Consider the following 27,919-nt stretch of genomic DNA (forward strand, 5'->3'; position numbering starts at 1 on the left):
AGAGCTCAGGCTGCATATAATCATCTTGAACCTAGCAGGCTGTATTGTCCCAACACTAGGCTTCTCTGCTGTACCTTCTCCCCTCTGGGTCTGAGTTATTTATGGTAGTGAATAATATCCATTTAAGTGTTTCTGCAGAATATAATATCAGTGAAGTTTTAATCCTGACCTTGTGGGGAAAAAAAAGTGTAAAATCGCCATAACTGGCATATGAATTTTTTGACTAACATGCCAAAATGTATTTTGTAAAGTTAGATACTATAACCTTTGAGCTCCAAAATCGTATTAGTTCATCTTTGAGTCTAAGTGGGTGTTTGTGACAAATTTTAGAAATTCCTTAGAGATCTTCCTGATTTATTGCAGTCGAGAGAATGGGATAGACGCAAGATTTGTGACCTTAACCTTTCTTCCTTGAGTCTAAGTGGAAGTCTAGGTTAAGTTTGAAGAAATTATCTCCAGGCATTCCTGAGATATCGTGTACACAAGAATTGGGATGGACAGACAAATGTACAACCTGACTCCAGCCACAATTGTCGCAGTTGAGGCATTCAAAAAAATAAATTAAACAGATTAAGCACCCAAATGTCTCTGCTTATCTTTTATTCAAGCACATCAAGGAACCACTTTCATCTCTTCAAAGTAGTTGGTCAGTGCAACAATTTGGAAAAAAAAGTGTTCAACACCATACCCACCACCAAGAACATCATCTTTCCATCCACAGTCTGTCACATAAAGAAAGGCGAGAATGAATGCATAGGAGTCCAGCAACAAGTGACGTGCTGATAGGAGTCAGTCATAATTAAGTCAGTGATACAGCTCATTAGCTATTTAACATCTGGACAGTCATCCAAAGACACTTAGGAAACAAAGGCACACATTCATAACAGTGCATCAGAGTTCTCACCGAAATTAGTGAACTTTGGGCTGAGCAGGTGATATGCTCCAGGTTGATATACAGCAAAATGACATGCTATTAGTTGTACTACTGTTAGCCACAGAGAGCACCACCATCATGAGCAATGCATTGATGAGAATTTTGTTTATTTATTTTATTTATTTATTTATAATTTAATTTTGTTTATTTCAAGTAGCCACAATCATCATTTCACATATAGATAATGGTTGTGAGCATGGATCATACCATTTTGCCACTAATGCACGTCGTGTCATGAATGGCTTTATGCTGGGAAAAAATGCCAGTTTAATCACCTTTTAGTACAAGGCAAACAGTTCACACACTGAACTTTTATCAAACAACCAGAGCTCTTCTTTCAATCCTGGTACAGCAAGAAGCCAGAGAAGGTGCTGTACTTCCAGGTACTGCCATAGATGGCACCACGATGCAACCGAAGCCACACCTGATCCCCTTGGAAAAGAGGCAGGATGGCATGGTTGCTGGCTGTCTCATGATCTGGTGCTCCATCGTTGGCGTACGCCGACACCATTACTTCTTCATTGCACATGAGGTTAATGTAGAGGGGGACGTTGATGGCTAGCTTCAGGATGTGGAAGATGAAGACGTATGTTCCATTGACGGGGCAGGTAAAGCGGCCAATGTGAGAGTCGTACATCTCACCCAAGTTGCTGTGCAGCTGGTCGAACACAATGGGCTGGTCCAGGTTGCCTGGGGCGAAGTTGGCAGTGCGAGTTGCGTTGAAGGCCACTCGCAGTGGTTGGGTGAGCGGGTAGAGTTGCATGGGCAGCAGGGGGTGTTGGTGGGCATGAGGAGTTAGAGGGACCTCCACGGTGGAGACCGAAAGGGAGTCTCCATGACCTGAGTCTACAATTGTAAACACTCCCTCACGATCTGGGGTGCTCACCTGGGAAGAGTCACTCCAGGCTGCTGCAAAGTGAAGACAAAAAGCAGGTTAAGAATGAACATGTTGGACTGTGGTTGAAATTGACATTGTTTTCCCCCTTGGTGAGATTGCTGGGTTCATATCTGCTCAGACTGTTGGCCAAAACAACCTTTCCCAAGACCCTTTCAAGTAAAGGTCTCAATCCAGTCATAAATTCTGGAGCAATAGTTGGAGGGTTGAATGTGACCAGCGCTGCCAACTTGGTGACATTCTTACAAGATTTAGGCCCCGTTTACACGAGGACGCTTACGGGTAAAAACGTCAAAATATTTTATCGGAAGTGCCTTTCGTTTAGACAGTGACGGCGTTTTTGGAGCTTAAAAACGTAAAAATCTGAAACCACCCTTCAGACTGGAAAACTTGAATATGCTCCGACGTAGCGTGTCCGTCTACACTGACAAGACGCAAAACTCTGCTCAGATCTGCTCACGTCACGTATGTGTTTACGTCACATACATGCTCCAGTACAGGAAAAAAAAACAAACATGTGGGATTATTTCCATGCGTCGGACCTTCAAGCTGCTCTGGCAGCTCGAATAAACTTACAGGAGTCTTTCCACCAAATGTACAGGATATGTACAGATAGTATTACTGAACAGAGAAGGATCTGTAATTACCTCTATCACATTTTGGATGCACCGATTGGTCGGAGGCGAGCCAGACGGCTTTGGACGAGACCTGGGAGATCTAGTGGATGGTGGATAACTTTGTGGAAGGAGTAGCTGATGAAAATGCGTGGTGTGAAAACATCCGTATGCCCAAAGATGCTCTTATCGCTTTAAGTGATGCCGCCTGGCATGCACAAAACACTCGTCTAAACGCGGAATAAAAAGTGAAGACGTGACACCACTTTTGCGTCTTCTGACGCCTTCTCTTCTGTTCAGACCGTCATCATGTAAACGTAGCCTTAGTGGCATTTCAGAATCCCTTAGTGACTTCCTAACAAAGTGACAAAAATGGGTAACAGTATATAAACAGTATATCGTAGATAAATTGTGTATTCACCAAATTAAAGTAAGCTAAGAGTAGAAAGATGTTGGATGAAGAGCTGCAGGCAACAGGGAAACCTTTATTTTAAGTCAAATTTATCAGAAATGTAATGTGTTTATCAACCATTTTAGAGCTGCTCTTTGACCATAAGTGAAAGATCTATTCATGCATAATTTACGAGATGACACAAGTGCTTAACTGATGCAGAGACCTCCCCCAAATGCAAATGAGTGCAAGAGTGGCATCATCTGGAGTCTTTAGGAGCTAGTGCTAGCTACTTTCATTGGAAAAGAAATGGCAGCACTGAAAGTGACTCAGTGTTGATCTGAACCAACTACAATGCATACACCACAAGTTTGGGCCAAATGGCTCCTAGTGCACTTAACAGTTGCTTTACAGCCCATTATACAAGCAGATAACAAATCAAAGGTCTGAAAACCACCAAAGGTGTTATGCAAAAGCTAGAGTATAATACTAAAAATATGTCATCCAAGCTTTCTTAAAATAAAATGTGATACGTTTCTGGCTACAAACATTAACTGTCATTTTGTGGAGATCTACATCAATCATGTCCATTTTGGTACTGAAAAATGGATGACATTTTAGTTTAAGGTAGCATCTCAGGCTAGTTTACTGAGCCACTGAATTCAATTTTTTTTTTTTTTTTTTTTTTTTTTAAAAAGGAGATTTAGCAGTTTCATACTTCAAAACGCGTCTAAATTAACCTCTATAAATATATAATCAATATTTTTTACTTCCATACAAATTCTTTGAAGTAATACAGCAACCCATGAGTCTAATGGGCGTTTCTATGAATGCAGTCACGGTTTCCTCTGGGACTTTGATGACCATATAAGTGTTTAATTGGAGGCATAAATGGCAATTTTACTCCAGATTTTACGCCAAGAACATTACACTAAAGTTACTGGGACAGGGTATTGAAAGTCAAACAGCTAATTTTTTGATACTCACTGACAATGAAGCATATACAAGTTGTTATCCCCCATAGGAAACAATAGCATTAGCAGAGAAATGGGTAGCACTCATAAGGGTAATAGTCATATCAATACAATTCTAATACTCATCCATTCCAGCTACTGCCCTATACAGAAGAATGTTAGAAAATGTTTGTGACAAAAGCTCTTCTGAGAGATGGGTCGCTATCCAGAGAGAAATTTGCGTTCTTACCACTTGAGTTATGTCTCCCTCGGCCATGTCTGTAGCTGTGTTGATATCCAGAGTCCTGAGAAAATACCACAGAGGAGCAATTTAAACAACAGACCAAGTAGTAAGACAGCAGTGGACTGTAACATAGGGCTGCCAGCATACTGGTTTGTGCTTCCATTTCTTTTGTGAACAGTTTGCTTGATAGCTTTTGGTTGTCTATAGCAGTGGTTCTCAACCTTTTTGAGTGACGACCCCCAATTTGACATGCATGTTGTCCGCGACCCCCACTCACTGAACAGAATCTCATGCGCACAGTTCAGATCATACAAACTCAGTTGATACGACGAATTTGACGATTTTTGGACAAATAATGAAGCAGACAACAACTAAAACATCTCCCTGTCTGTGCTACTTTGGGATTTGTCAGAAAAGACACGAAATGACCAAAAAATTACATAAAAAATGCAAAAAAGGACTCAAATTGACCACAAAAAGACACAAAATGGCCCAAAAAAAGACACAAATTGACCAAAAAGGAAACAAAATGACCAAAAAAAAGACAAATCGACCACAAAATGATCAAAAAGACACAAAATGACCAATAAAAGCCACAAAATTACCAAAAAAAAGACACAAAATGACCAAAAAAAGACTATGGTCTATAGGATGCTCATCTACTTGATATACTTGTGCTTTAGTAGGAACATAGCTCTTGTTGGTTGAAGCTGAGGTCCAAAAATAGTTTTGATAGTTCAACAATAATTATTAATGGCAACAACAACAAAAAAAGATTAAAATAGGCCCAATTGAATTGCTTAAAAACAACCCTGAATTGACCAAATGTACTTGCTAAGAGATGTAGGAAAAAGGTAACGTAAAAAGGTGAAAAGGCAAATCAGATGATCGAACAGATTGTTCAGTCAATTCAGCCAGATTTTGTTTATAACTTTATTATGTTGCTTATAATCTTTTAATGCATAATGAACCTGTTTGCAGACAGGTATTGCCAGTTGAAGAGGGAACTGATTGATGTGTTCAGTGGTCAGTTTGGATTCTAATTTTCCCATTTGCCGTCATTTTTCTCAGGTTTCGCAGATTTATACCAATGTCCCTGTCAACTTTGGGTATGTTGTCATGCCACACACTCCTGATCTTTGCAATAAATTCAGTGAGAACAAGGTCGTTAGTACAGAAAGGAATAGGAAAGTTGAAATAAATCAGAATTGTCTTTTCATTCATAAAATATGGAACTATGAACAGGATAAAAACAGGAAGTGGGCACTAATCTGTATGGCAGCAAGCCTCAGTTGCGATACATTCACAGCTTTCGGTGTACAACTTTTCCAAAAAGTTGGCTATTGTGAATCCAATTATACAGAATGCGAGCATTTGCATCATTTTTGACATATTCAATTGAAAACTGTACAGAAAAAAAGACAATGTCTATAAAATGTTTTACCTTATAAACTTATTGGTGTTGCTGGCATCTTACTTAAGAGGAGTAAGAACCAGCCTCTAAAAGTCTCCAATAACACCAGAAAAAACCTCTGTATTTGTCGTCTGTTGCTTTTTGGAAAAATAGTGCTAAGGGGGTCTGAAAAGTTGCTAAATATTGCAACAAAGTCGGTAAGTTGGCAACACTGCTTCGCCGGCTTGTACAAATGGTTCGTGTTGTTGTGGAGTCGAGTACTACTTCACATCCTGCTTAGCGTTCTATCCAACCAAAAAAAAAAAAAAAAAAAAAAAAAAATGCCTCTTCGACAGGGACAGAAAAAGTCCCGTCAAAAGGCCGCTCCGGATGGCTCATATTCAAATTAGGGGCGTTTCGTCGAGTGAGACCCGCCTCATTCCAGGTATTAGGCTGTAGTGGAAAAACCCTTTCTAATGTCTGACTGGATTCCCCATGCTAGCCTCTTTGATTTATAACCAAAGCCCACTTTAAAGAATTCAAGTCACCGTGCACAGTCAAAGTCCTTGCTGAATACCAAGAGCCATGTTCAATGCATAGAAAAAAACAAACCATGATTGACTTACTCTAGTAGTGTAGAGGATCGGGCCAGAGTCCCTTAGATGAGCCTGGGGAATGTAGGTTCCACCTAACAATTAGAAATCAGCAGTGAGCTTCAAAACTACCTCAATCAGATCCATTTAAGTTCAAGCTTTAACCCTTTATCAGGCAAAAAACTATATTTGGGAACTTCAGGTAATATTTCGAGAAAAAAGGTTGCAAATTTACTAGATTAAAGTGGCAAATCTAAAAGAAAAATAGTCGCAGATTTAAGAGATTTAAAGTGGCAAATCTGTCTGAAAAAAGTCGCAGATTTATGAGAAAAAAGTGTGAAAAAAGCAACTTTTTTTCTCACAGATTCACCACTTTAAATCTCATAAATCTGTGCATTTTATTCTTGTAGATTTGCCACTTTAATCTCGTAATCTTTTTTCTCAAAATATTACTTTCGTATGTTTGGGTTTTTTTTACACATTCTAGCAGTATGTAATATCCTCCAATATTCTCTAGGGTTAAAATTTGGAATTTGCAAGTATTTCAATGAGTGTCCTATTAAGGGTTAAAGTGGTGAATCTGGGGGAAAAAAAGTAGCTTTTTTCTCACTTTTTTCTCGTAAATCTGCGACTTTTTTCGCACAGATTTGCCACTTTAAATCTCTTAAATCTGTGACTTTTTTCTTGTCGATTTGCCACTTTAATCTAGTCAATTTGCAACATTTTTCTCGAAATATTACCTGAAGTTACCAAATATAGTTCTTTGCCTGATAAAGGGTTAAACAGGATGTGACAAGGCTACCCTACAACACCATAGCCTGAACAGTTATATAGCAAAACTATTGGAGGGAAATGCAGAAGTCGTGAAAACACCAAAAGAGGAGAAGGAAAGCTGAGGATAGATACCTTGATGCCAACCAGGAGAGCGAAATGTTTGTGCCAGTCCTTTGCCACCACGTGCCATACCTCTCAAAGATCCCCTGGTGTAGTATGACTGGCCAGAACGACCCCTGCCTCCACTTGACTGGCCAGGGGACAGCAATATTTGTCCACCGTTACCCATCATATTATCTGACTGGTAAACTAGAGAGATGATGCAGCAGGAAATGGATCTCAGAAATTTTGGTTTTGACTATTCAGCCCATGCCGGTTGAGCGTTTAGGAACAAACATTTGAGCAACATACCAGGCTGTGGTTCATCTTCAGAAGGAGCAAACTCAGGTGGTGTTTGGGTACTAGCAGTGCTGTACCTGGGCTCAATGAAAACCTCAGAATCCGGTTTGTATTTTATTTCCCCTTTCTGAGGTAAGGGGGCTTTCATCTTGAAGACCTACAGTGAGAAGAAAATGTGCACAGATGAAGCTGGATGAATTAACATTTACACAGACACATTTGGTGGCCACTACCATTTACACTTTGCCTTGGGCAAATCAGATAGCCAATATTAAAATAGACAAGTGAAAATACAATAATGTAGTATTACAGATCGACTGAAATTTGATCAAGAGTCCTTTGTGTATTAGCAAAAAGTTATTTGTCTTCAGGCAATGCTAAGCCATTGCCAAACAGCATAAGTGGGCATTACTGCCACCTTGTGGACTGGAGTAACAGATTTGCACATAGTCAGATAACAACTCAGATTGCCTCCTGGGTTTCCAAAGAGAACTAAATTTGCCCGAGTATAAAGTGTATTATGTTACATCTTGACTTAAAAAATGTCTTGTTCAGTGTTTGGTTGGACTAACAGACACTCCAAGGAGTCGCTGCTCAGTTTTCTGAGGTAAGAAAGATACATTTTGTTTTTGTTTTTTTGCTAGCCAAAACTAACATCCAGTTAATGCTCCAATTAATGCTAACATGAATTAGCAGCGGCTTCTCTCAGTCGGGTTGCCGGTGTAGAGAGGCGTGTAGTCAGTGTCGTCAGATCCCTCTCGCTCCTCCACAGTCCAAATATGGTCTGCTCCGCATATCGGAAACAAGATGGCGACGCAAGATGGCAACAAGTATAACGATGAACTCGAGGCTTCCAATGGGCAGTCCACAAACCAATGGGTGACGTCACGGTGACTACGTCCATTATTTATATACAGTCTATGGTTAAGGCCAAATGGGGTACAAATTACGGACACACAAATGCTTCTTTACGTGATAATGTTGGGCCAGAAATCCAGACCATGGAAAGGAGACTCCTGACTCTCCCAGAACACACCTTGCACACTGTGGAAATCCCTCGAGTGCATTGGACATACTTCCCTTGACCTGGGATGTATCATCACCATGACAAGGCAATTTATATACACTGCTGATCAAAATCTTAAGGCCGGGAGAAAATTTCCAGTATTCGCATTTCGCGTTGGTGGAACATAACCAGGTTGTAAGTAGTGCTTCGAAATGCAAAAAGAATAAACAGGAACAAGACTTCTGGGACTTGATGGCATAAACCCCACAAAAATTGAGCTTTTGGTAAAACTTACTGACTGTATGTTCTGAAACTGTGCTGATGTCAGATTTCGCCTGGTGGGTGGTGTAGAGAAAGCACGCTCCTTGGGGGTGGAGGTGGTGCAAGATTCCATCCCATTACAGGGGGAATGCTTTCTGGATGCAGATACTGGTGTCTGTGGAAAACCCAAGAAAGGTTAAAAGTTAAATTAAAAATCATACACACTTTACATCATAATTATTCAGTTTGATGATGCGGTCAAAACTGCTTATATACACAGGGATGGCTCTTCTCCTGACTGGCAGAGATGATCGACTGCCTGCGGTACAGAGGTGGCGAAGGAAACATTTCTCTTTCGGCCAACTGCAGTGGCTCCTGCAGAGACAAGACCGCTTTAACCACTTAGAAATAAATAGGATAAAATTATGTTGCATCTAATAGCCAATATGCCACTTCTTACATGAGCCAGGTTGTTTGAAGAAAGCTTCAGGTCACAAGTTTCCAGGGACTGATCCCCATTTGTCAGACTGTCTTTACGTTCCACGCACATGGCAGACAGCGGTGTGGACTGAGTGCGAATGAGAATGAAGTGATGACATGTCTAAATTATTTAAATTTTCATCATTACTGACTTATTACATAAAAATGACAGCTTACATGCGTTGCTTTGGGCAGGACATCTGGGCTTCTTAAATCTGCGTCACCTTGAGTTAAGAAAAAATTAAACAAATATGAATGATCAAGTTGCACAAGTCAAAAATTCATATACATTTTATTTTATTACAAAATATGTTAATCTCCAGTGTTTTTTACGCAAATAAATTGGCGTTTTGATGAGAAGAAGGAAGAAGATTACAGCTGCCAGTCTAATAGTCTTTTTTGCTCCAGATTTTTTCTAGTCAAGTTTAGTGAGTGGAGTGGAAGCCGTAAGTTGGTCAAATTCCCTAAATGCTAAGGAAAAGGTCCTTCCATGCTTTCTTTCTTGCGTCCTTTAGCATATGGGAACAATCGAATACCATTTACTAAATGGAATTAATGCCGTCCCTCAATTCCCTTGCAGTATCCATCCACATCTTGGGAACACTGTAATTTCACCACAGCAGACTGAGGCTGATAACATCTGCGGCCACATAATTACAGAGCCGAGTTCAAGTGCAGTCTGATTCTCTTGGCACTGTGTCCATATGAATTCCCCTTCACATCTTTTCTTGTACTTCATGACGTTTTCCATTAGTTTCAAGGAAAATTGGTTCGGAAAAGAAGACAGATAGTAAAAAAATGATGTTCTACACCTTTGTTCTGAGTGCAACCGAAGGGTTTACAGCCCCGCTAGCAGCTCAATACCAACAGTGCTTTAAGCTAAATGCTAACATAGGTATGCCAGCATACCTCATACCTACCAAACACAAGCATGTTGACATTGCCATTATGTTAACCGTGCTACAATTTTTGTTTCGAACTGCGAGGCGGCATGGTGTCCATGGCCGATTCTTAGCGCTGCTTTTGGTATCCAATCACAGAACGGGGAGGGAGGGCAAGACGATGACGCGTACTATTCGACAGACGGAAGCTTGTAGTTAGCTTACAGATCCAACATGGCTGCAGCAGACGCGAAGCTCTCTTTGGATCCAGCTGTAGACAATGTTCTTGATAGTTTAGAGCGAAAGTTTATTTTAAAAGAAGAACAACATTTGGCTTTACACTCCTTTATCACCACCAAAAAGGATGTTTTAGCCTTGCTTCCAACAGTATTTGGCTAAACACTAATCTACCAACTAGCCCCGTTAGTGGCTACGCTAATGGGGTTTAGCAAAACCGCAGCAAAACCCAAGCAGCAGCTTGTTTATTGCCCATAAAATCAGTGGATGTGTGTGGCTGAATGACATGAGGGGGAATAAGGCGTGAAAATAAATAATCTTGCAGAAAGCAAGAACTGGAGAAGCAAAGCAGCAAGCAACACTCTCTCACAGACACAACAAACATCAATTTCTGTCGCTGTACATACGTCATCTGGTATAACTGATCTGATTGGCTAAGAGCTACCTACAGACGCTTTTGATAGACATTCGTAGCGCCCAATAAACGGCTCCGGAGGATCGTAAATCACGCCTCCTCTACGGAGAAATGAATGGCTGGTTTCCAGACTAATCTTATTTGTGATTAGTCTGGTGTTAGCCAGGCTATGGTGTAGTATGGGTAAAGGCAGAAATCATTACATTTTGGAACGGATGCAAATCATAGCTGTTAACATTACAATCTTTATCATCTATCCATGCTCTTCTAGTGGATCTCGTTTATCGTGGAAATGGATCTCAAATGCCAATGGTGGACAACCATTTAAAAACAATTTCTATGATGAGCATGATGTCCAAACTTGACTGAAGAAGACCATGCAATATGGTTTAAAGCTTGCAAATAGGTAGTGAGTGGACCAGAGTTGTGATTTTCATGTCAAATTACAAAGCTTGTTGACTTGTTCCAAGTTACCAGAAGAAATCGGAGATCCAGACGGCCGTCTCTTTAGTTTGGCGTGGCCATTAGTGGGGGAGATCTCACCATCCAGAAGAGAGTCCTGAAGAGGACAGGATCATTTTACAACTCTTCAAAACATCTTCAACATGGTTAATTAATGAGATTTCCATGGCTGGGCCAACAGCCAGACTCCACCTGCATAAAACTGAAGGAGCCATGGATCTCGGTCATAAGGTCTTCTAGGTGCTGCTTCCTCAGGACAGGGTCTTTGGGTAAGGCACATGGAGAGTTGAAAACCTCCACAGGCATATCCATGTAAACTGCCTGTTGGAAAAAGGACAGTTTGACATTTTTTACAGTAAAGATGTCTGTACATGTCGAGCTGTTTTATACTCACCAACTTGGCATGTTGCTCTCCTTTGGCCCTCCTCTCTTTTCTCTGAGGAAATGATCACGTATTAATTGTCAATCAATATGTGCTGTGTGTGAGTCTGAGTGTGTGTTTGTGTGCGTGCATGACTAAATGCATGTGTGTGCATGTTTGTGTATGTATACCTACAGATGTGTATGTGGGGGAAGGAGGGGTGGGTTTTGTCATTTTTATTTTTTTGTAAAGCACTTTGTGTTGCATTTTTATGTATGAAAAGCGCTATATAAATAAAGTTTGATTTGATTAATTAATTATTATGTGGGCCCAACATAACATCCCTACAATTTAGTCCAGCTTTCAACTTTAAATTGTGCACTTAAAATAAATAAATAAATAAATAAATAAATGGTACAGTATATATTTTTTCATACTTTGCGCTGATACACCGTCGCACGTGTCAGTACCACCCATTACGACATATATACGTATTGTGACTCGCATTTAACGTCAAATTCTAAAAAAAGCACACACACACTTCAAAAAACTTTTAAAATTAAAAAAAACAAAAAAACTGCATTTTAAAAGACAGTTTAAACAGAAAGACAATGTATGTAAATGCCAGAAGTGTGAAGCAGTTATGGGACTACCGTAAGTTAAGGGAAAAAAAACTTTACATTAAAAATCGTTAACTGTGTTTTCACATGTGACGCAAGCCCTGTTCTCCTGGGTGAAAGTTGTTTGTTGTTATGCCTCTCCTACAAATTAAACCAACAGGATGTGAACACATGACAATGATGAATGTATACTTTAGCAGGTAGTACAGCCAGTGGTGGTTCTTCACAGGGGCCACTGCCCCTGTGAAGAAGCCCTTGGCCCCTGCTGTGGCCCCTGTGTCATATTAATAATAAAATGATCAATTTATAACAATGAACGACGGAACAATATCTCATTGTACACAAAAAGAACCCATAATGTGTACATTGTATAATAGTTTAATTGTGCAATAAAAGCTAAATATAAAGATCATTCTCACTGTACTGCACTTTCAAAATAAAAAAAGACAGTTGTGCACAAAAATGAGAAATGTCATTGTCGCACAAAAAAAAACTGTTAATGTTGGTAAGTCTCAGTGTTTCAATCAATGTAGTTCTTCCAAATATGAGACTAGCTAAAATAGCTAAAATAAAGGTTTTGAATGCTTAAATATCATTTCTGACGATTTTTAATGTGCCCCTCTGATTAAACACTGGCCCCTCCTTGGCCCCCACAGTAAAATTGGTCTAGAACCGTCACCGAGTACAGCGCACAGAGTAGTGTCAATCTTCCACCTGGGCTTTAAGTTCATTTCATTGTGGAAGTCAAAATCAGGTGTATTTACATTACATTACATTACATGTCATTTAGCAGACGCTTTTGTCCAAAGCGACTTACAATAAGTGCATTCAACAATTGGTCATGCAACCCTTCCCCTTTATGTTTTCTGTCCATCAAAACTACCAACAACAGGGTTTATTAATAGCTCACCTGTTTGAGGTCAGTGTATTGTTTTTTGGTGGCGACTGGGACTTTGGGGATAAAAGTGGCAGCTCCTCTCCATGGTTTGTGTACTGCAGCTTGGGGTGAGGCAGGTCCATCTGAGAACTCCATGTCCCAGGAGTCAGGAGGCTCCCGCTCCCTTGTGCTCTGGAAGTCCCTATCCCACTTCTGAGCGGGAGGAGTCTGTATATTAGTCAATTAAAAAAAAACGGTAAGCATGATCCAATGATGATCTGGATGATCTATGGATTTTAGTCTTACCTCTGTAGAAACTTCATTTGGTTTTGACTTTGAGGCTGATGGAAGCAAAATAAATAAATAAATCACCATACTCATACTAGACAAAGTAGAGCAACCAATATTGGCAAATATGTACGCATAATCATCTTACTGCTGTTGCTGTTGGACCTTATCACCTCTGAAGATTTGTTGGGTGGAGGTGGAAGACAACTGAAGTACTTGCAATTCAACAGCCTGCTGATCTCTTCTTTGAACAGCTTAACTGAAAAGATAAGGTAAAGGAAAATCCACTCCACATGAACCTTAAGGAAAATTACACTTCATTACAAGTTGGGGGTAGATTCCAGGATCAGATACAGAATCCGCATCAACTTTACCTCTTTGCGAAGGACAGTAACATTGGAATACCTCATAGTATCACAATGGGTTGTTGACTGACGGGCAAGAACTTTCACTTCTTCTTGCAGGCTTTTACTTTCCCAGGAAGAAAATTGTGGCACAGAGTTCTTTAACCCAGCTATTCACAACCTTGGGGTCGGGACCCCAATTGGGGTCGCGAGATGATTTCCTGGGGGTCGCCAAATCATTTTGGAAGTCAGCTCTGTCTCCACTGTGTTAAAGTGTTCATGTGTTCCTTTTGTTTTAGTCTTTTTGGTCATTTCATGAGGTTTTTTTTTTTTGTCATTTTGTGTCTTGCTTTGGTCATTTTGTGTCTTTTTTGGTCATTTTGTCTTTTTTTGATCATTTTTGTTGGCAATTTGTGTCTTTTTTGGTCATTTTGTTTCCTTTTGTTGGTCATTTTGTGTCTTTTTTGGTATATTTGTGTCTTTTTGTGGTCATTTGTTGTCATTTTGTGGTCAATTTGAGTCCTTTTTTACTTAATGTTATGTAATTTTTTGGTCATTTTGGTCAGAGAGATGTTTTAGTTGTTGTCTGCCTCATTATTTGTCCAAAATTCGTCGTATCAACTGAGTTTGTATGATCTGAACTGTGAGATTCTGTTCAGTGAGCGGGGGTCGCGGACAACATGCATGTTAAATTGGGGGTCGCGACTCAAAAAGGTTGAGAACTACTGCTTTAACCCATAAGAACCCAGACCCAGTCATCCTTAAAGGTAAATTATGGGGGGTATACCACAGACCAAGTGGACCACAAAGAACACATTTATGAAGTTTAAAAAAAAAAAAAATACTACCCCTAAATGTCAAAGATCTGTGATGTGACATATATATGTTACATTGGGCGTTTATGGTATTTATGTTTATGATATTTCTTATTTTTAAATTAATAAACTAGACACATTATGCTTACAGAGACACACATTTTCCTTTTTCTCTGCATCTCCACAACATATATAAAAAGCGTGACATCAATAGTGCTGTTTAACAACATATTATTTTTCAGATTTCTTTTTAAGTTACAAAATAATAATAAATCAATAATAAATAAAAACAAATAACCATTTGCCTTTTTGTTTTCATCTCCATAACATATATCATAATTGTGACTTTAATAGTGCAGTTAGACAACAATTTCCATTTCAGATTTGTTTTTAAGTAACAAAATAATAATAAATCAATAAATATAAATATAAATAACACTGCCTCATTGGACGGCTTCTTAACAAGCTACTGTAGCTGTAGAACACTTATGTACTTGAGAAAACATACATGAACATTACTAGAACATTTAAAATGTTTGTGACACCCGTGTCACCGTGGGTTCTTATGGGTTAATGTAACAACTCAAATTGAAAGTAATAATCGCTGTTAAATATGATGTCCAGACTAAGAAAACAAAGGCTATGCTTAGTATATTTAGTATGCCCAAGACTGGTGGTTTGGTATGCTGGTGCCTGTTAATCTTAAGCATCATCAGGTTCAAATATAAGGGGCCCTCCACAGCATTTCCACCAAGAATTTGTGATCAATTTGTGGTTGAATTGGCCAATGTGCTCCCATCAGTAGAGCCATTCACAGCAACAGACAGAATATATTGTATTTAGACTGTAAATACAAATAAAGTTTTTTACTCACATGTGGAACCAACCACTGGCTTGTCCTTCCCCTCTAGCAGGTCCAAGTAGGCCAGAGCTGCTTGCTCCATCTGCTCTGCTAAACTACAACACACAATAAGGACAGACGAGAGGTCATCAAGAGGGCTAGAGCGAGGAGCACAGAGCCTTCACAGGTCCCATGATCGAGCCCAGTTCAGGCCTTGCAAACTTTAATTTATGCAGGATGAAAACATTTGACCACAATTTGAACTAATTTGCTTCCATCATAGTTATTACCAGGGGCCATCGTTGGGTGCTGCTGTGGTCCTGCTTGACTTCTATTACAGGTTATATTTTTATCACCATTATTGCCATTACTACTAAGGCTACGTTCAGACAGCAGGGCTTAATGCTCAATTGCCGATTTTTTTGCAAGGTCGTTCACATTTCCAATTAAAAGCGACTTGTATGTGATCTCCAGTGTGAACTTTAAACGTACCAAAAGTGTCCCGCATGCGCATTGGAGGACGCGACGACGTCACACGCAGCGAGCGTGCTCAGTGTTTACGGAACACATGGCGGCGAGCAGTAAGCCTATGTATGATGAATGCGACCTGGCCGTTCAGACTGGAGTCGCATGCCAAAAGATCAGATATGTATCGGTTTTAGGACCACATATCCAAGTGGCCCGGATCGCATTTGAAAAAAATCGGATCTGTGTCGCTCAGACTGTCATTAAAAGATCAGATGCAGGTCGCATAGGGGTGAAAAAAATCGGATTTGGGTCACTTCAGGCTGCAGTCTGACCGTAGCCTAATACTTTACTATATTATATTCCCAGCTGTGACCAGCGCTTTAATAGCTGCAGGACTGGATGGCTGCTTGCCTATGCTGGCTCTCCCCTCCTCTGTGGCATGTCATAAGACTGTTCATGTTGTGCAGTGTATTGAGTATGTGCTTATGTTTATTTTTCCCTCCCCTCTCCTCTCATTATGCTGCATTTCTTTTCTTTCACCCCCGTCTCCCTGTCCTGTCCACCCCTTTGTCATATTGTATGCATGTTAAGTATATGTTTGGACGGGTTGATGGCTAATTTGGTTGTCCTACACTGTAATAAATTATTCTGTAGCCATTTCACTTGACTTAATATATTTGATAAAATGTATTAAATATAAATGCGTCCTTGATTTTGAGGCAGTTGTTTAAGTAACTACAGATTCCAACTCAAACATTTTTATATTACTTATTCTGATCACATTAAATATAATCTTTATGTGTATGTAATTCTAAATCAAGAGAATTTTGAATGAATCCAACACAATAGAATTAGTCCGTTTTTTAATTGACAGGCACTTCCTGTTAAGTTGTTATTAACTGAACTTGTAATGTAGTTAGATTTAATAAATATTGTGTGCAATCTGTTGCCTCAATTTTATTGAGTAGCTATTGTTTTCTTCCCTCTTTTTTACAGTGTAGTACTTGTTAATGACAATAAAAGGTGATTCTGATTCTAATATAACTCGTTATTTATTATCTTTTTCTATTATTAATACTGCTACTATTACTTTCACCGCCAACAGTACTACCATCATAAGTCACAGATATTGTGTTGGGACAGTCGCTGCTCTTCTTCTTCTTTCTGCCCCCATCAACCCCACCTCCATTCAGTCTATTGTTATTTCACTATGTTGATCTGTTCCGTACAATGACATCTACTGCAAGTTTGTGTGTCCTGGGAGGGAGCACCTTCTATTGCTCTCCTTGGAGGTTTCTCTTTTACTATCATGCAAGTTGTTTTTTTTTTTAAGTTTTTCCTTATCCAATGTGAGCGTCAAAGGACAGTTTTATTTAACTGAACTACTGCATATAGGTTGTGTGATCCTGAACATTTACCCACGCTGGCTCTAAAATAAGCCTCCTCTCAAAATCATGTACATTAATAGTTCACTATATTATTAAATCAGTATGATATTTACTTGCATATGAAATGCAGTTAGTTGCAGTGATGAAATATATTTAGTCAGGAATTCACACACAATTTTCTGCCTTTTGTCTTATCTGCTGCAACCATGGTAGTTTTTGTTGTCAATTTTAATGCTACTCAGATATTTGAAAACCTGCGATATTAACCAGACTAACAGGGATGTCTGAGGGTGTGTGTTTGAGCCACTGTGTGAGCATGCAAGAGAGAAACAGAAACTGGCTGCATATATGATAAATAATAATAAATAATGAGCTGCAACGGCAATCAAAACAGAAAATTTGTGTTCTACGGCGCACAGCCCAACTGTGTACTAATAACTCTTAAGTTTTGATTTAGTGCCGAAAGAATATAAAATGCAGATATTAAATGCTCTGTGCAGCAGTGGCGGTTCTACACAGGGGCCTACAGGGGCCACTGCCCCTGTGAAGAAGCCCTTGGCCCCTGCTGTGGCCCCTGTGTCAAATTAATAATAAAATGATCAATTTACAATGAACAATTAACAATGAACGACGGAACAATTTTTACCTATTTTTTGTTCAAACAATATCTCATTGTACACAAAAGGAACCCAGAACGTGTTTATTGTATAATAGTTGAATTGTGCAATAAAAGCTTGTGTATATACATAAAAAAGATCATTCTCACTGTACTGCGCTTTCAAAATAAAAAAAGTAATTGTGCACGAAAATGAGAAATGTCATTGTCGAACAAAAATAGTTATTATTGATGGTAAGTCTCATTGTTTCAATCAATGTATTTATATCTTCCAAGTAAACTTAAATGAGATTTTTTAAATAAGCTAAAATAAAGGGTTTGAATACTAAAATATAATCTTTGCCGTTTTTTAATGTGCCCCTCTGATTAAACACTGGCCCCTGCTTGGCCCCCACAGTAAAACTGGTCTAGAACTGCCACTGCTGTGCAGCATCTTCCAGTCCAGAAAGAGTCCCCATGTTTTGGTGTTTAGGTACAAAAATTTGAAATTCTCAAAATTTCTTTGGAATTGGATTTTGGGACCAGAGGGGTGTTCCATCAACGTGGCTAAACAAACCGCAACTTGATTAAAAAAGCCTCGTTAGAATTGACACCAACTTTCACTTGAGGCTAAAGCCGTTCCACTAACGCCGCTCAGCCGTGTCTAGGCAACGATAACTCAACCCAGACTATATCATTGTGAGCGAGTGTATATAAACAGCCCGTATTAATCGATCATGGAACAGCCAATAAGATGTTGCAAAAAGTGGTGAAAAGCAGCACTGAAGGAGCTTTATGAAGAATATCAATCGACAGTCACAAAAAGAGGTGAAAAGCAGCGCTGATTTTTCTTTTTCTTTTATTTTCAGATTTACTGAAATAGGCGTGTAAATTCACGCCTCGTCACATTGTGAGAACGGACATGAGAAAAATGTATGGACTGTACTCGTTTCTTAATTTGCTGTGCATCTTAAAACATGGCTAATTGTTTTTTTTGTTTGTTTTATTTTGTAAAGCCAGCTGCTGGTTCAGACAAAGCAGGCCCCTTTCTGGACCAGCAGTTATATTTAAAAAATAAAAAATAAAAAAAATTAAGCGCTAACCGTATCGTTAAAGAACCAAAACAATATGGAGTATCAATACTTGTCTGAATGTCTTGTTGGATTTCTGTTTTCTGACTTAAGTAGCGCAGAAAAAGTTAGTGGGCTTATCCCATCTTGTGATGGGTTCATTAAATGTGAAAAAATGTTGTCTAAAAATGTATATGAAATGCAATTCTCCTTCAAAAAAACAATACAAAGCATACTGTAGGGTTTGTGCTTAAATAAAATGCTTTTATTTTACATGCGAGAAAACACCTTAAATCATCAATACTTCCATATATTAAAATGCTTTTTGTATATTTGTATGCATGTGTACATATTAATTTTTAGCCCCAACCTTATTGGGGCTAAGATGGATAAGCCAAAGGAAATAAAGGCAAAATGTATTATGACCTCTTTGAATCTCGCACCAAACAAATAGCCCATGACAAAAAAGTAAAACTAACACTAAAACTAATAACCAAATTCAAACTAAAATAAAAAAAATAAACTAAAACTAGCAAACTCACTCTCAAAAGTAATTGAAAACTAACTAATTTGAAAACAAAATTTCACAACGAAATTAAAACTAATGAGAAATCCAAAACTATTATAACCTTGGCTGCAACTGGCAAAATGTCTAGCAGCTAATATAAAGTGCTGAGAGCCACAGGGTGCTACGCTGACACTCACCTCAGTCTGTAATCCCTGTTGACTCCCAGCAGGGAGGCAAGTTGACTCAGGCCATGCAGCTGTTGGCTAGCGATGAGGGGCGCCTGGTTGCTTCCAGCCAGCAGCTCTCTCCTGATGTGCTCCTGCTGCAAGCTGTGGAGGAGGTGCTGGACCTGCAGCACGGTGCTCAGACGCCTCCTCTCAGTCTCCACTTTCATCACCTGTTCCTTCTTCACTACCTTCTTCTGGGCTTTCAGTAACTGCAGTGGCAGAACATTTCAAGGACCAGTTTGAAAACATGGCATTACATTTACATTTAGTCATTTAGCAGACGCTATCCAAAGCGACTTACAGGAAGAATAAAAACAATCAAGGTATAGTGCAGTAAGAGCTATTATTGCAGCAATAAGTGCTAGTGACAATTCTTTGAGGAGTAGAATTATCGTGTGGTGCTAGGAGAGAAGATGCTCTCTGAGGAGCTGGGTCTCCAGGAGTTTTTTTTTTTCTTGTTTTTTTTTTAAAAAAAAAGGTAGAGAGGGACGCCCCTGCTCTGGTAGGAACCGGTTGTGTGTTCCACCAGCGGGGAACAAGAAGTGCAAAGAGTCTGGATTGCCTTGGACCAACGGGGGGCAGAGCCAGGCGCCGTTCATTGGAAGAGCGCAGCGGTCGTGAGGTAGCATATGTCTGAATCAGGGCGTTCAGGTAGGTAGGAGCAGTACCGGAGACAACTTTATAGGCAGCATTAGAGATTTGAATTTGATGCTGCAACAGGTAGCCAGTGGAGTTCAATGAGCAGCGGTGTGACATGTGACATTGAATGGTGGGCAATAATGATCAATGCATCACACAAAAAATATGTATATTTTGGTATTTAAAATGCTTTAACCCTTTATCAGGCAAAGAACTATATTTGGTAACTTCAGGTAATATTTAGAGAAAAAAAATGCAAATTTACTAGATTAAAGTGGCAAATCTGTGCGAAAAAAGTTGCAGATTTACGAGGAAAAAGTGGGGAAAAAAGGAACTTTTTTTCCTCCCATATTCACCACTTCAAATCTACGCATTTTGTTCTCGTAGATTTGCCACTTTAATCTCGTAAACTTTCTCAAAATATATTATTTTTGTATGTTTTTTTTTTTTTTTTTTTTTTTTTTTTTACACACACACACATTCTGGCAGTATGCAATATCCTCCTATATTCTCTAGGGTTGAAATTTTAAATTTGCAATTATTTCAATGAGTGCCCTATTAAGGGTTACAGTGGTGAATCTGGGAGAAAAAAAGTTAAATTTTTTTCCCACTTTTTTCTGGTAAATCTGCAACTTTTTTTGCGCAGATTTGCCACTTTAATCTAGTAAATTTGCAACTTTTTTCTCGAAATATTACCTGAAGTTACCAAATATAGTTCTTTGCCTGATAAAGGGTTAATTAAAAAAGGCCACATTTTAAATAAGTATTCAGTCATTTGGTAAATTTTCTGCTCATGAATACATGTCTGTTCATCTATGGAGCTAGAGTCTGTGGTCGATTGGCTCAGCACAAGTAGTGGGTTGACCAGAATGCCACAGAAAAATACACCCGAGAGCCACACAGAGCTCAGTTAGTATGGGATCAATTGCTAAACTATCCAAATTATTCTCTTAAAAGTGAAATTATGCCATTTAACTTTAGTGCCACAAGTGGGCACCAAAGCACTGTCCAAAGCAACAACACCATCCATTTAAATAAGCCATTATTTAAAAATATTGTAATAATTTTCAAAAAGCACAACCATTAGTTAAACAGTACATCTGCAGTGTAAAGCTAAATATGTCTAAGAGTCTCTAACTGAGACTGTGTTTTGGCTGCTGAGCAATATATATATATAAAAAATATATACATTTTACTGGACAGTCACCCTGGGGGCCGGACCCTCAAATAAAATAAACACATTTTGGCATAACATAATTATTTAATGTTTATATTTTTTCATGTCATTACAAAACTGAAGGCATTTTTAGCCTTTATGAGTCACGTTTTATTTGATGTGCAATCATTATTTGTGACCTGTTCTGTTCTGATACCATGCCATTTTAAGTTATGCCAGTTGGTTTTCCTTTTTTTCCCTGTACCGAGAAGTCTAGTCTGAAGCTTGTTGTCGAGACTTTGAAATAAAAACCAACCATGTTACGTAATGGCATGAGGAAAAGTTACGTTAAAAAAAACCCCAAACAAAAACAAGTACTGTGTGAAACAATAAATGTTGATTTAAATAGAGTCATATATGGTGGGGATTACTGATAGTTAAGAGTCTCAGTTGTCGTTGCGGTTTTCAGTTGCTTTAATAGTGCAGACCACATGATATTTTCTCCTTGATTTACAATTTTGGAATCCAGTCACGGGCCGGATTGGACAGTTCGCGGGCCGGATTCGGCGCCTAAAACTGCCTATAAAACCTCTGGATGATTTTAAAATAACCCCCTAAAACCTGAAGTTTTTCTGGAAATTCAACAGAAGTGTCAACGCTTTTACTAAATAATAGATTTTTCAGCCTCTGTAGCAGATAGAAATGAAATTCAAAAAGTATTTGAGAGCTTATACAAATACTACAAAACGACGTATCCGCTTTCCAGGTTTCAATGGGTTAATAGTGCAGACCACATGATATTTTCTCCTTGATTTACAATTTTGGAATCCAGTCACGGGCCGGATTGGACAGTTCGGCGGGCTGGATTCGGCCCGCGGACCGCCAGTTGTTGATCACTGCACTAAAGCAAAAGGTGCTTTGTAAGACGAGGGCAATAATTGTAGTTATTGTGTAAAGTGAGTGGTAGTCAGATTACCAAAGACTTACATTCTGTGTCAAGACATCCAGAGTTGTATGGAGCTCCCGTGCGAATGCCAGGTTATGCAGCACCTCCTCGTACTTTTCCACAGCTGCCTGGAAAACAAAGAAATTGGAAAAAAACCTAAGCACTGATCCCAAACACGAGACATTTACATGCATAAAGTCATATTGTTTGACATCAACACTATCCTACCATCTGATCCTTGTTGAGTCCCTCGCCCCAGTCCAGCCTCTTCTTGTAGTCTTCCAGTTTCAGCTGAGGGCACAAAGGAAAAGTTAGAGCAATCTTGTAAAGTTCTCTGATGCGACTGCCCTCATGACCCTTCTTCAGAGTCTCAGACCATTTCATTTATTTGTTTATTTAACAGGGACAGTGCATGGCTGTCAGCCAGAGCCGGCCCAAGGCATAAGCAAACTAAGCGACTGTTTAGGGCCCCGTGGCCACTAGAGGGCCCCCAAGAGCAATTCAAAACAATATTTTTTATTTTATTTAAAAATGCCAAGATAAAGGTATGTTGTCTTGGTAATGGATTGTTCATCAAAGAGATTTGTGTAGCTGTTAATAGTAAATTAGCTAGTTGTTTTTGCAAATCCGGCTACTATATATAGTTTGGGATTTGTTGTTTGCACAAATTGTTTGCTGCACATTGCTGTTGCAGTTTTTTGAAGCCAAAATAAATAAACCAGATGAAACTTTTACTAAAATATATATAATATAGGTTTTTTTTAATATAATATATTACCATTTGGAACGATGTGTAAATCAACCCTAGCTCGCTCTTCTCGTTGAATGTGCTACATTTTGAGATTAAAAACCATATTATGTGACATCCTGGACATCATTTATTCTTTGGTATTATTTGTATTATTATTGCATTGGGCCACCCCCATTAATGTGTAAAGACGTATCAGGCTGACAACAGGATCATGTAAACAACACTGACAGAGCCGCAATGAGTTTATAGTAGGTGTGTGAATGATCAACAATCAATTATTAAATTATTAAACTAAAATGGCAGAAATAGAGGGACCCAAAATCGAATTCTGCTTAGGGCCCCATGGAGGCTTGGGCCGGCTCTGCTGTCAGCCATACCAGAATTAGCTACGAGCTAAATTTCATCTGTTGTCCCTGGGCAGGAACAAATAACATAAATCCAACACAAGCAAACAAGCCTTTCAAACAGTACCAACAAAGTTTCACACTCTTAAAACAGAATACAACACAGAACAACAGCAAAAGTAAAGTCACAGTAAGACACAACACGAAACAATTTTAAAATACAACACTTAAGAGATTGCAAAATAGTGAACTAATGTTTGAGTTTATTTTAGATTTAAAACCAACGAATGGTCAGGCCCTAGAATATATATAAAAAGTTCAATATTTTTGTCAATCATTTCAGAAACTAAAACTCGTATTGAAATATTTCACTCTACGCGTAAAGAATCTATATAATAGCCAGTTTTTCTTGTACTTTTGATGATTCTGGCTTAGAGATAATGCAAACCCAAAAAGAGTCTCAGAAAATTAAAAATATTGTGAAAAAGTTAAATATTGGAGTCTACAGTCAGAGGTGGTTTGGATCCATGTCCCCTGCTGCTCGTTTGTACAATGGTGTGATGGTAATTCCTTGGATCTTAATGTAACAAAAACCAAGAGTTGCTCATTGATTTTAGCCAGAAAAAAAAAAAAAAAGACACACCAAGAGCAAGCACCATTCATAATACAAATGTTGCAATCGTTGACTTACACTGTACCATTCTATTACTGAAAGCCTTTTAATTTTTTTTATTGGCTGGTTTAACGGGTTGTCTGTGAAAACATAATTTATATATCATTTTTAGTCGTATAGTCAAAGTGTGTTCCAAGATTATTTGAGCTCAGAAGAAGGACTTGGGCGCAATTTGGGAGAAACAGGTGGCTGAGAAAGCAAAAATTATTATTATTTATCGTTAGTAATATCAGCCAACAAGATCATCTTTCGACAGAATTCTCTCTGATGCCTTCAGGCCGATGTTACAATGGGCCCCTACAGAGAACAAATTGTAACTCCTAGTCCTTTTTCCCTCATCTCAAAAAAATTAGAATATTGTGAAAAAGTTCAATATTTTATTTCAAATATTTCAGAAAATGAAACTCATATAGATTAATTACACACAGAAATATTTCAAGCCTGTATTTCTTGTACTTTTGATGACTATGGCTTACAGGTAATGAAAACCCAAAACTCAGTGTCTCCGAAAATTAAAATATTACATAGGATCAATAAAGAAAAAGGATATTTTAAACACAAATGTCATGCTTCTGAGAAGTATGTTCATTTCTATACACTCAATGGGCCTCATTCATGAAACGTTAGTAGATTTGTGCGTAGATTTGCACATAAAAGCCTACGCTACTAAAAACCTACTCCGGATTCATGAACGCCGCGGGAAACTCAGATCTGATCGTAAACACGTGTGTATGATCATGAACGTCAATCCATCGTAAGGTGGCAGCGCGCTCCCGGTAATCAGCAATTAGCATGAACCCCGCCCATGAATTGCTAATGACCACCATATAAGGAGGTGTGTAGAGGCATCCTGTCGACCTGTCAGTCATGGCACAAAGAAAAAAAGAACGAGAAAGAAAAAATAATTTTTCCGAAGCGGAGATTGAAATTATTTTGGGAGAAGTGGAGTCCAAAAAAAATGTTTATTTTCATCTGTTAGTAGTGGTGTGACAGCTCCTGTGGTGTCTGCGGGCTGGCCAGTGGGGTCATAAGCCACGGCGTCAGTGGGTAACCCCTATCCCCTATGGATATAGAAGGGTAAGTCCATATATAACACACACATGTGATTATGCAGGCTATATTCTTACCAATGAGCCAGCCGTCTCTCACAGCTCCATCCTCCAAACGCGTGCCAACTGCGCAATTACGCAGGATGACTGCGTCATGCGTCCCACCGGGCCACCGTGCCACAACGTTTAACAACACACACTTTGCGTCACAGATCAGTTGCACATTCACGGAATGAAAGTTTTTCCGGTTAATGTAAGCAAATGCATCACCGGATGGAGCCTTGATGCGTACGTGTGTGCAGTCTATGGCACCGATAACACCTGGCATGTTTGCAACTGCACTGAACCCCTGCATTACTTCTGTCTGCCGTTGTGCGCCATATGGAAATTGGATATACTCTGGCATTAATTTAATGATACCTCTGAGAACTGCAGGCAGGATGCGGCTCATGGATGGTTGCGAAATGCCGGACCTATCTCCCGCTGGAACGTCCCTGTGGCTAGGAAGCCAAGCACAGACAGCACTTGTAGGTGTGCAGGGATGGCATGGCTGCGTTTTGTTGGCCTCGTCAGATTAGGCTCCATAATGTTGCATAAATGCAACAGAATTGGTCTCGGGTCTGAAACGACTAATCAACCATTCATCATTCTCAGCCAACAGATCTGCCCGATCCCTGAAGTACCGCTCTCTCCAAATAGCGCCTTGCTCCAAATCATGTAGAAGTGCAAGTTCAGCCATGGTTACCATTAACTAGGACTGAGGGCCTTTTATACTGTGGGAGGTTTAATTAGAATTGATCCAGATATGGTAATGGTTTACATCCTTTTTGTGATTTTATTATTAGCCTATATTTGTATTATCATCATTTAACATGTAGAAAATAACGCGTAATCTATTGAGTCAATTTACATAGATAATTCACAATAATGAGTTTAATCTGAATCTTAATCCCGCCAATTGCCAACTAATTTAACTAAATATGTTATATTTTTAATCGTTTGTCATGTTTATATCACATGTTTCAAAGGCATCTGCGTATTGTGTACATAACAGAACGCATTATGAATTAAAATTGTAATTTCCAACAGTGACGAGCATTATTTATATGCGTTCTTAAATTTACACAAGCACTACGTGTGGTCAGCAGCATGTGTAGATTTTGTTAGTAGCTACGAAAAGATCGGAGCTACTAAAATATTGATGAATGCGGAGATGCACGTAAATTTCCGTCTGCGAACGGTTTACACACAAATTCGTTCTGCTCACGTTTCATGAATGAGGCCCAATGCTTGGTTGGGCTCCTTTTGCATGAATTACTGCATTAATACTTGGTGGTATGGAGGAGATCAGCCTATGGCACCATGTTGCTTTTATAGCAGCCTTCAGCTCATCTGCGTCTGGTGTCTCTCTTAACAGCCCATAGACTCCTATGAGGTTCAGGTCAGCAGAGTATGTTTGCCAGTCCAGCCCAGTAACACCATGGTCATTGAAGCAGTTTTTGGTACCTTTGCCAGTGTGGGCAGGTGCCAAGTCCTACTGGAAAATGAAATCAGGATCTCCAAAGAGCTTGTGGAAGCATGAAGACTCTAAAATGTCCTGCTAGATGGCTGCTATGTTGACTGTGGACTTCAGAAAACACAGTGGACCAACAGCAGCAGAGGACATGGCCCCAAACCACCACTGACTGTAGACTCCAATATTGAACTTTTTCACAATATTCTAATTTTCTGAGACACTGAGTTTGGGGTTTCCATTATCTCTAAGCCAGAATCATCAAAATTACAAGAAAAACAGGCTTGAAATATTTCACTCTACGCGTAAAGAATCTATATAATATACAAGTTTTAGTTTCTGAAATGATTGACAAAAAATATTGAATTTTTCATGATATTCTAATTTTTTTAGATGCATCTGTATAGGTTTTTCCTTCTGTGGTTGTTATTGTAATCTGTCCCTCCTAACATCCCATGTGCCTAGTAGGTTTCCTTTAACTTATGCGACTATGTGTTTAACTTTAACGATAAATAAATGTACCTGCCTCCCAAGGTTATAATAGTTTGGGATTTTTCATTAGTTTTAGTTTTAATTTCGTTGTGAATTTTTGTTTTCAAATTCAGTTAGTTTTAGTTAGTTTTTAGAGTGAGTTTGCTAGTTTTAGTTTAGTTTTTATTAGTTTTAGTGTTAGTTTTAGTTTTTTGTAATGGGTATGTGCCTTAATTTCCTTTGGTTTTTCCATCTCAGTCCCAATAAGGTTATTAACTCTTACAGTTCTGGGTGTTTTGTATTTTGGTTGGAGTGTAGACATCCCAGTCTCAGTAAACATATTTACCATGTGTTCCTGCATGTTGAAATAGAAACACTGAATTATGTATGAAAAAAGTTGACAAAGACGAAAACTAAGGACATTTTCATGATAATTTTAGTTAGTTTTATAACCACAAAATACAGTTTCAGTTAGTTATCGTTTCTGAACAAACTCGTTTTTATTTTTATTTCAGTTAACGAAAATGTTTTTTCAATTTTAGTTTTCGTTATTTTGTTAGTTTTCGTTAACTATAATAACCTTACTGCCTCCACCCATCCATTGTCCCCATAATCACCATACCTTTTTTTTCTCCAAATTACGAACTTTGTGCTTTAAGCAGATGAGACCATCTTCTATATAGGCATCATAGCCATGGTAGATGGTGGAGGCCTCCAGGCCGAGCTGCAGGGTGCTCAGACTGCCAGGCGAGCCCACCTTCAGTCTATCAGCCATCAGCAGGTCCTCCTGTCCTTCCTCCCCCTCCTCTGAGCTTTGAGGTAAAGGGGAACAATCCAGGGTTGGGGAAGGAGACAGCTGCACCATTTTCAGCTCCACTGAAAGGGGAGGGACACGTTTTACTTCACAGAAAGCTTGTCAAAAATGCAGATTGTGAGCCATGCTTTTTCTGTGCCATGCACTTGCAACAGAGGAAAAAATGCTGGGTACCAAGCTGAGTTTTTCCAAACAAAATGGAGACTCTGCCCATTTTGGCCAGCTGCCA

At 39.1% G+C, this 27,919-nt stretch overlaps 1 protein-coding gene across 2 annotated transcripts; it reads right to left on the bottom strand.

The window, feature by feature from the left end:
* Positions 1–583: 583 nt before the first annotated feature.
* caprin2 (caprin family member 2) lies at positions 584–27,919 on the bottom strand. 2 transcript variants are annotated; one of them, XM_059326198.1, is made up of 21 exons: positions 27,865–27,919; positions 27,499–27,752; positions 22,304–22,366; positions 22,117–22,203; positions 19,305–19,543; positions 15,112–15,194; positions 13,227–13,337; positions 13,097–13,131; positions 12,824–13,018; positions 11,327–11,368; positions 11,125–11,226; positions 10,918–11,029; positions 9,115–9,161; positions 8,918–9,025; positions 8,734–8,832; positions 8,492–8,632; positions 7,203–7,347; positions 6,924–7,100; positions 6,051–6,112; positions 4,038–4,092; positions 584–1,843 (listed from the first exon to the last, which is right to left on the bottom strand). In XM_059326198.1, the coding sequence occupies exons 1-21, from the start codon at positions 27,902–27,904 to the stop codon at positions 1,272–1,274; spliced, it is 2,769 nt and encodes a 922-aa protein (XP_059182181.1). In that variant the 5' UTR covers positions 27,905–27,919; the 3' UTR covers positions 584–1,271. The 2 variants fall into 2 exon arrangements, with proteins under 2 accessions (XP_059182181.1, XP_059182180.1); XM_059326197.1 differs by having other exon boundaries at positions 11,125–11,253.

Source organism: Centropristis striata, chromosome 22 (genome assembly GCF_030273125.1).
Source record: "Centropristis striata isolate RG_2023a ecotype Rhode Island chromosome 22, C.striata_1.0, whole genome shotgun sequence".
Taxonomy (NCBI): domain Eukaryota; kingdom Metazoa; phylum Chordata; class Actinopteri; order Perciformes; family Serranidae; genus Centropristis; species Centropristis striata.

Bases quoted from the DNA above. Each gene is read 5' to 3' on its own strand.
- caprin2 (XM_059326197.1), bottom strand. From the start codon at position 27,904: ATGGGCAGAGTCTCCATTTTGTTTGGAAAAACTCAGCTTG. The intron at 19,544-22,116 runs GTAAGTCTTTGG...CTGCCACTGCAG, and splicing joins TGGATGTCTTGACACAGAAT to TTACTGAAAGCCCAGAAGAA. The intron at 4,093-6,050 runs GTAAGTCAATCA...GTATTTTCTCAG, and splicing joins CGATCCTCTACACTACTAGA to GACTCTGGATATCAACACAG.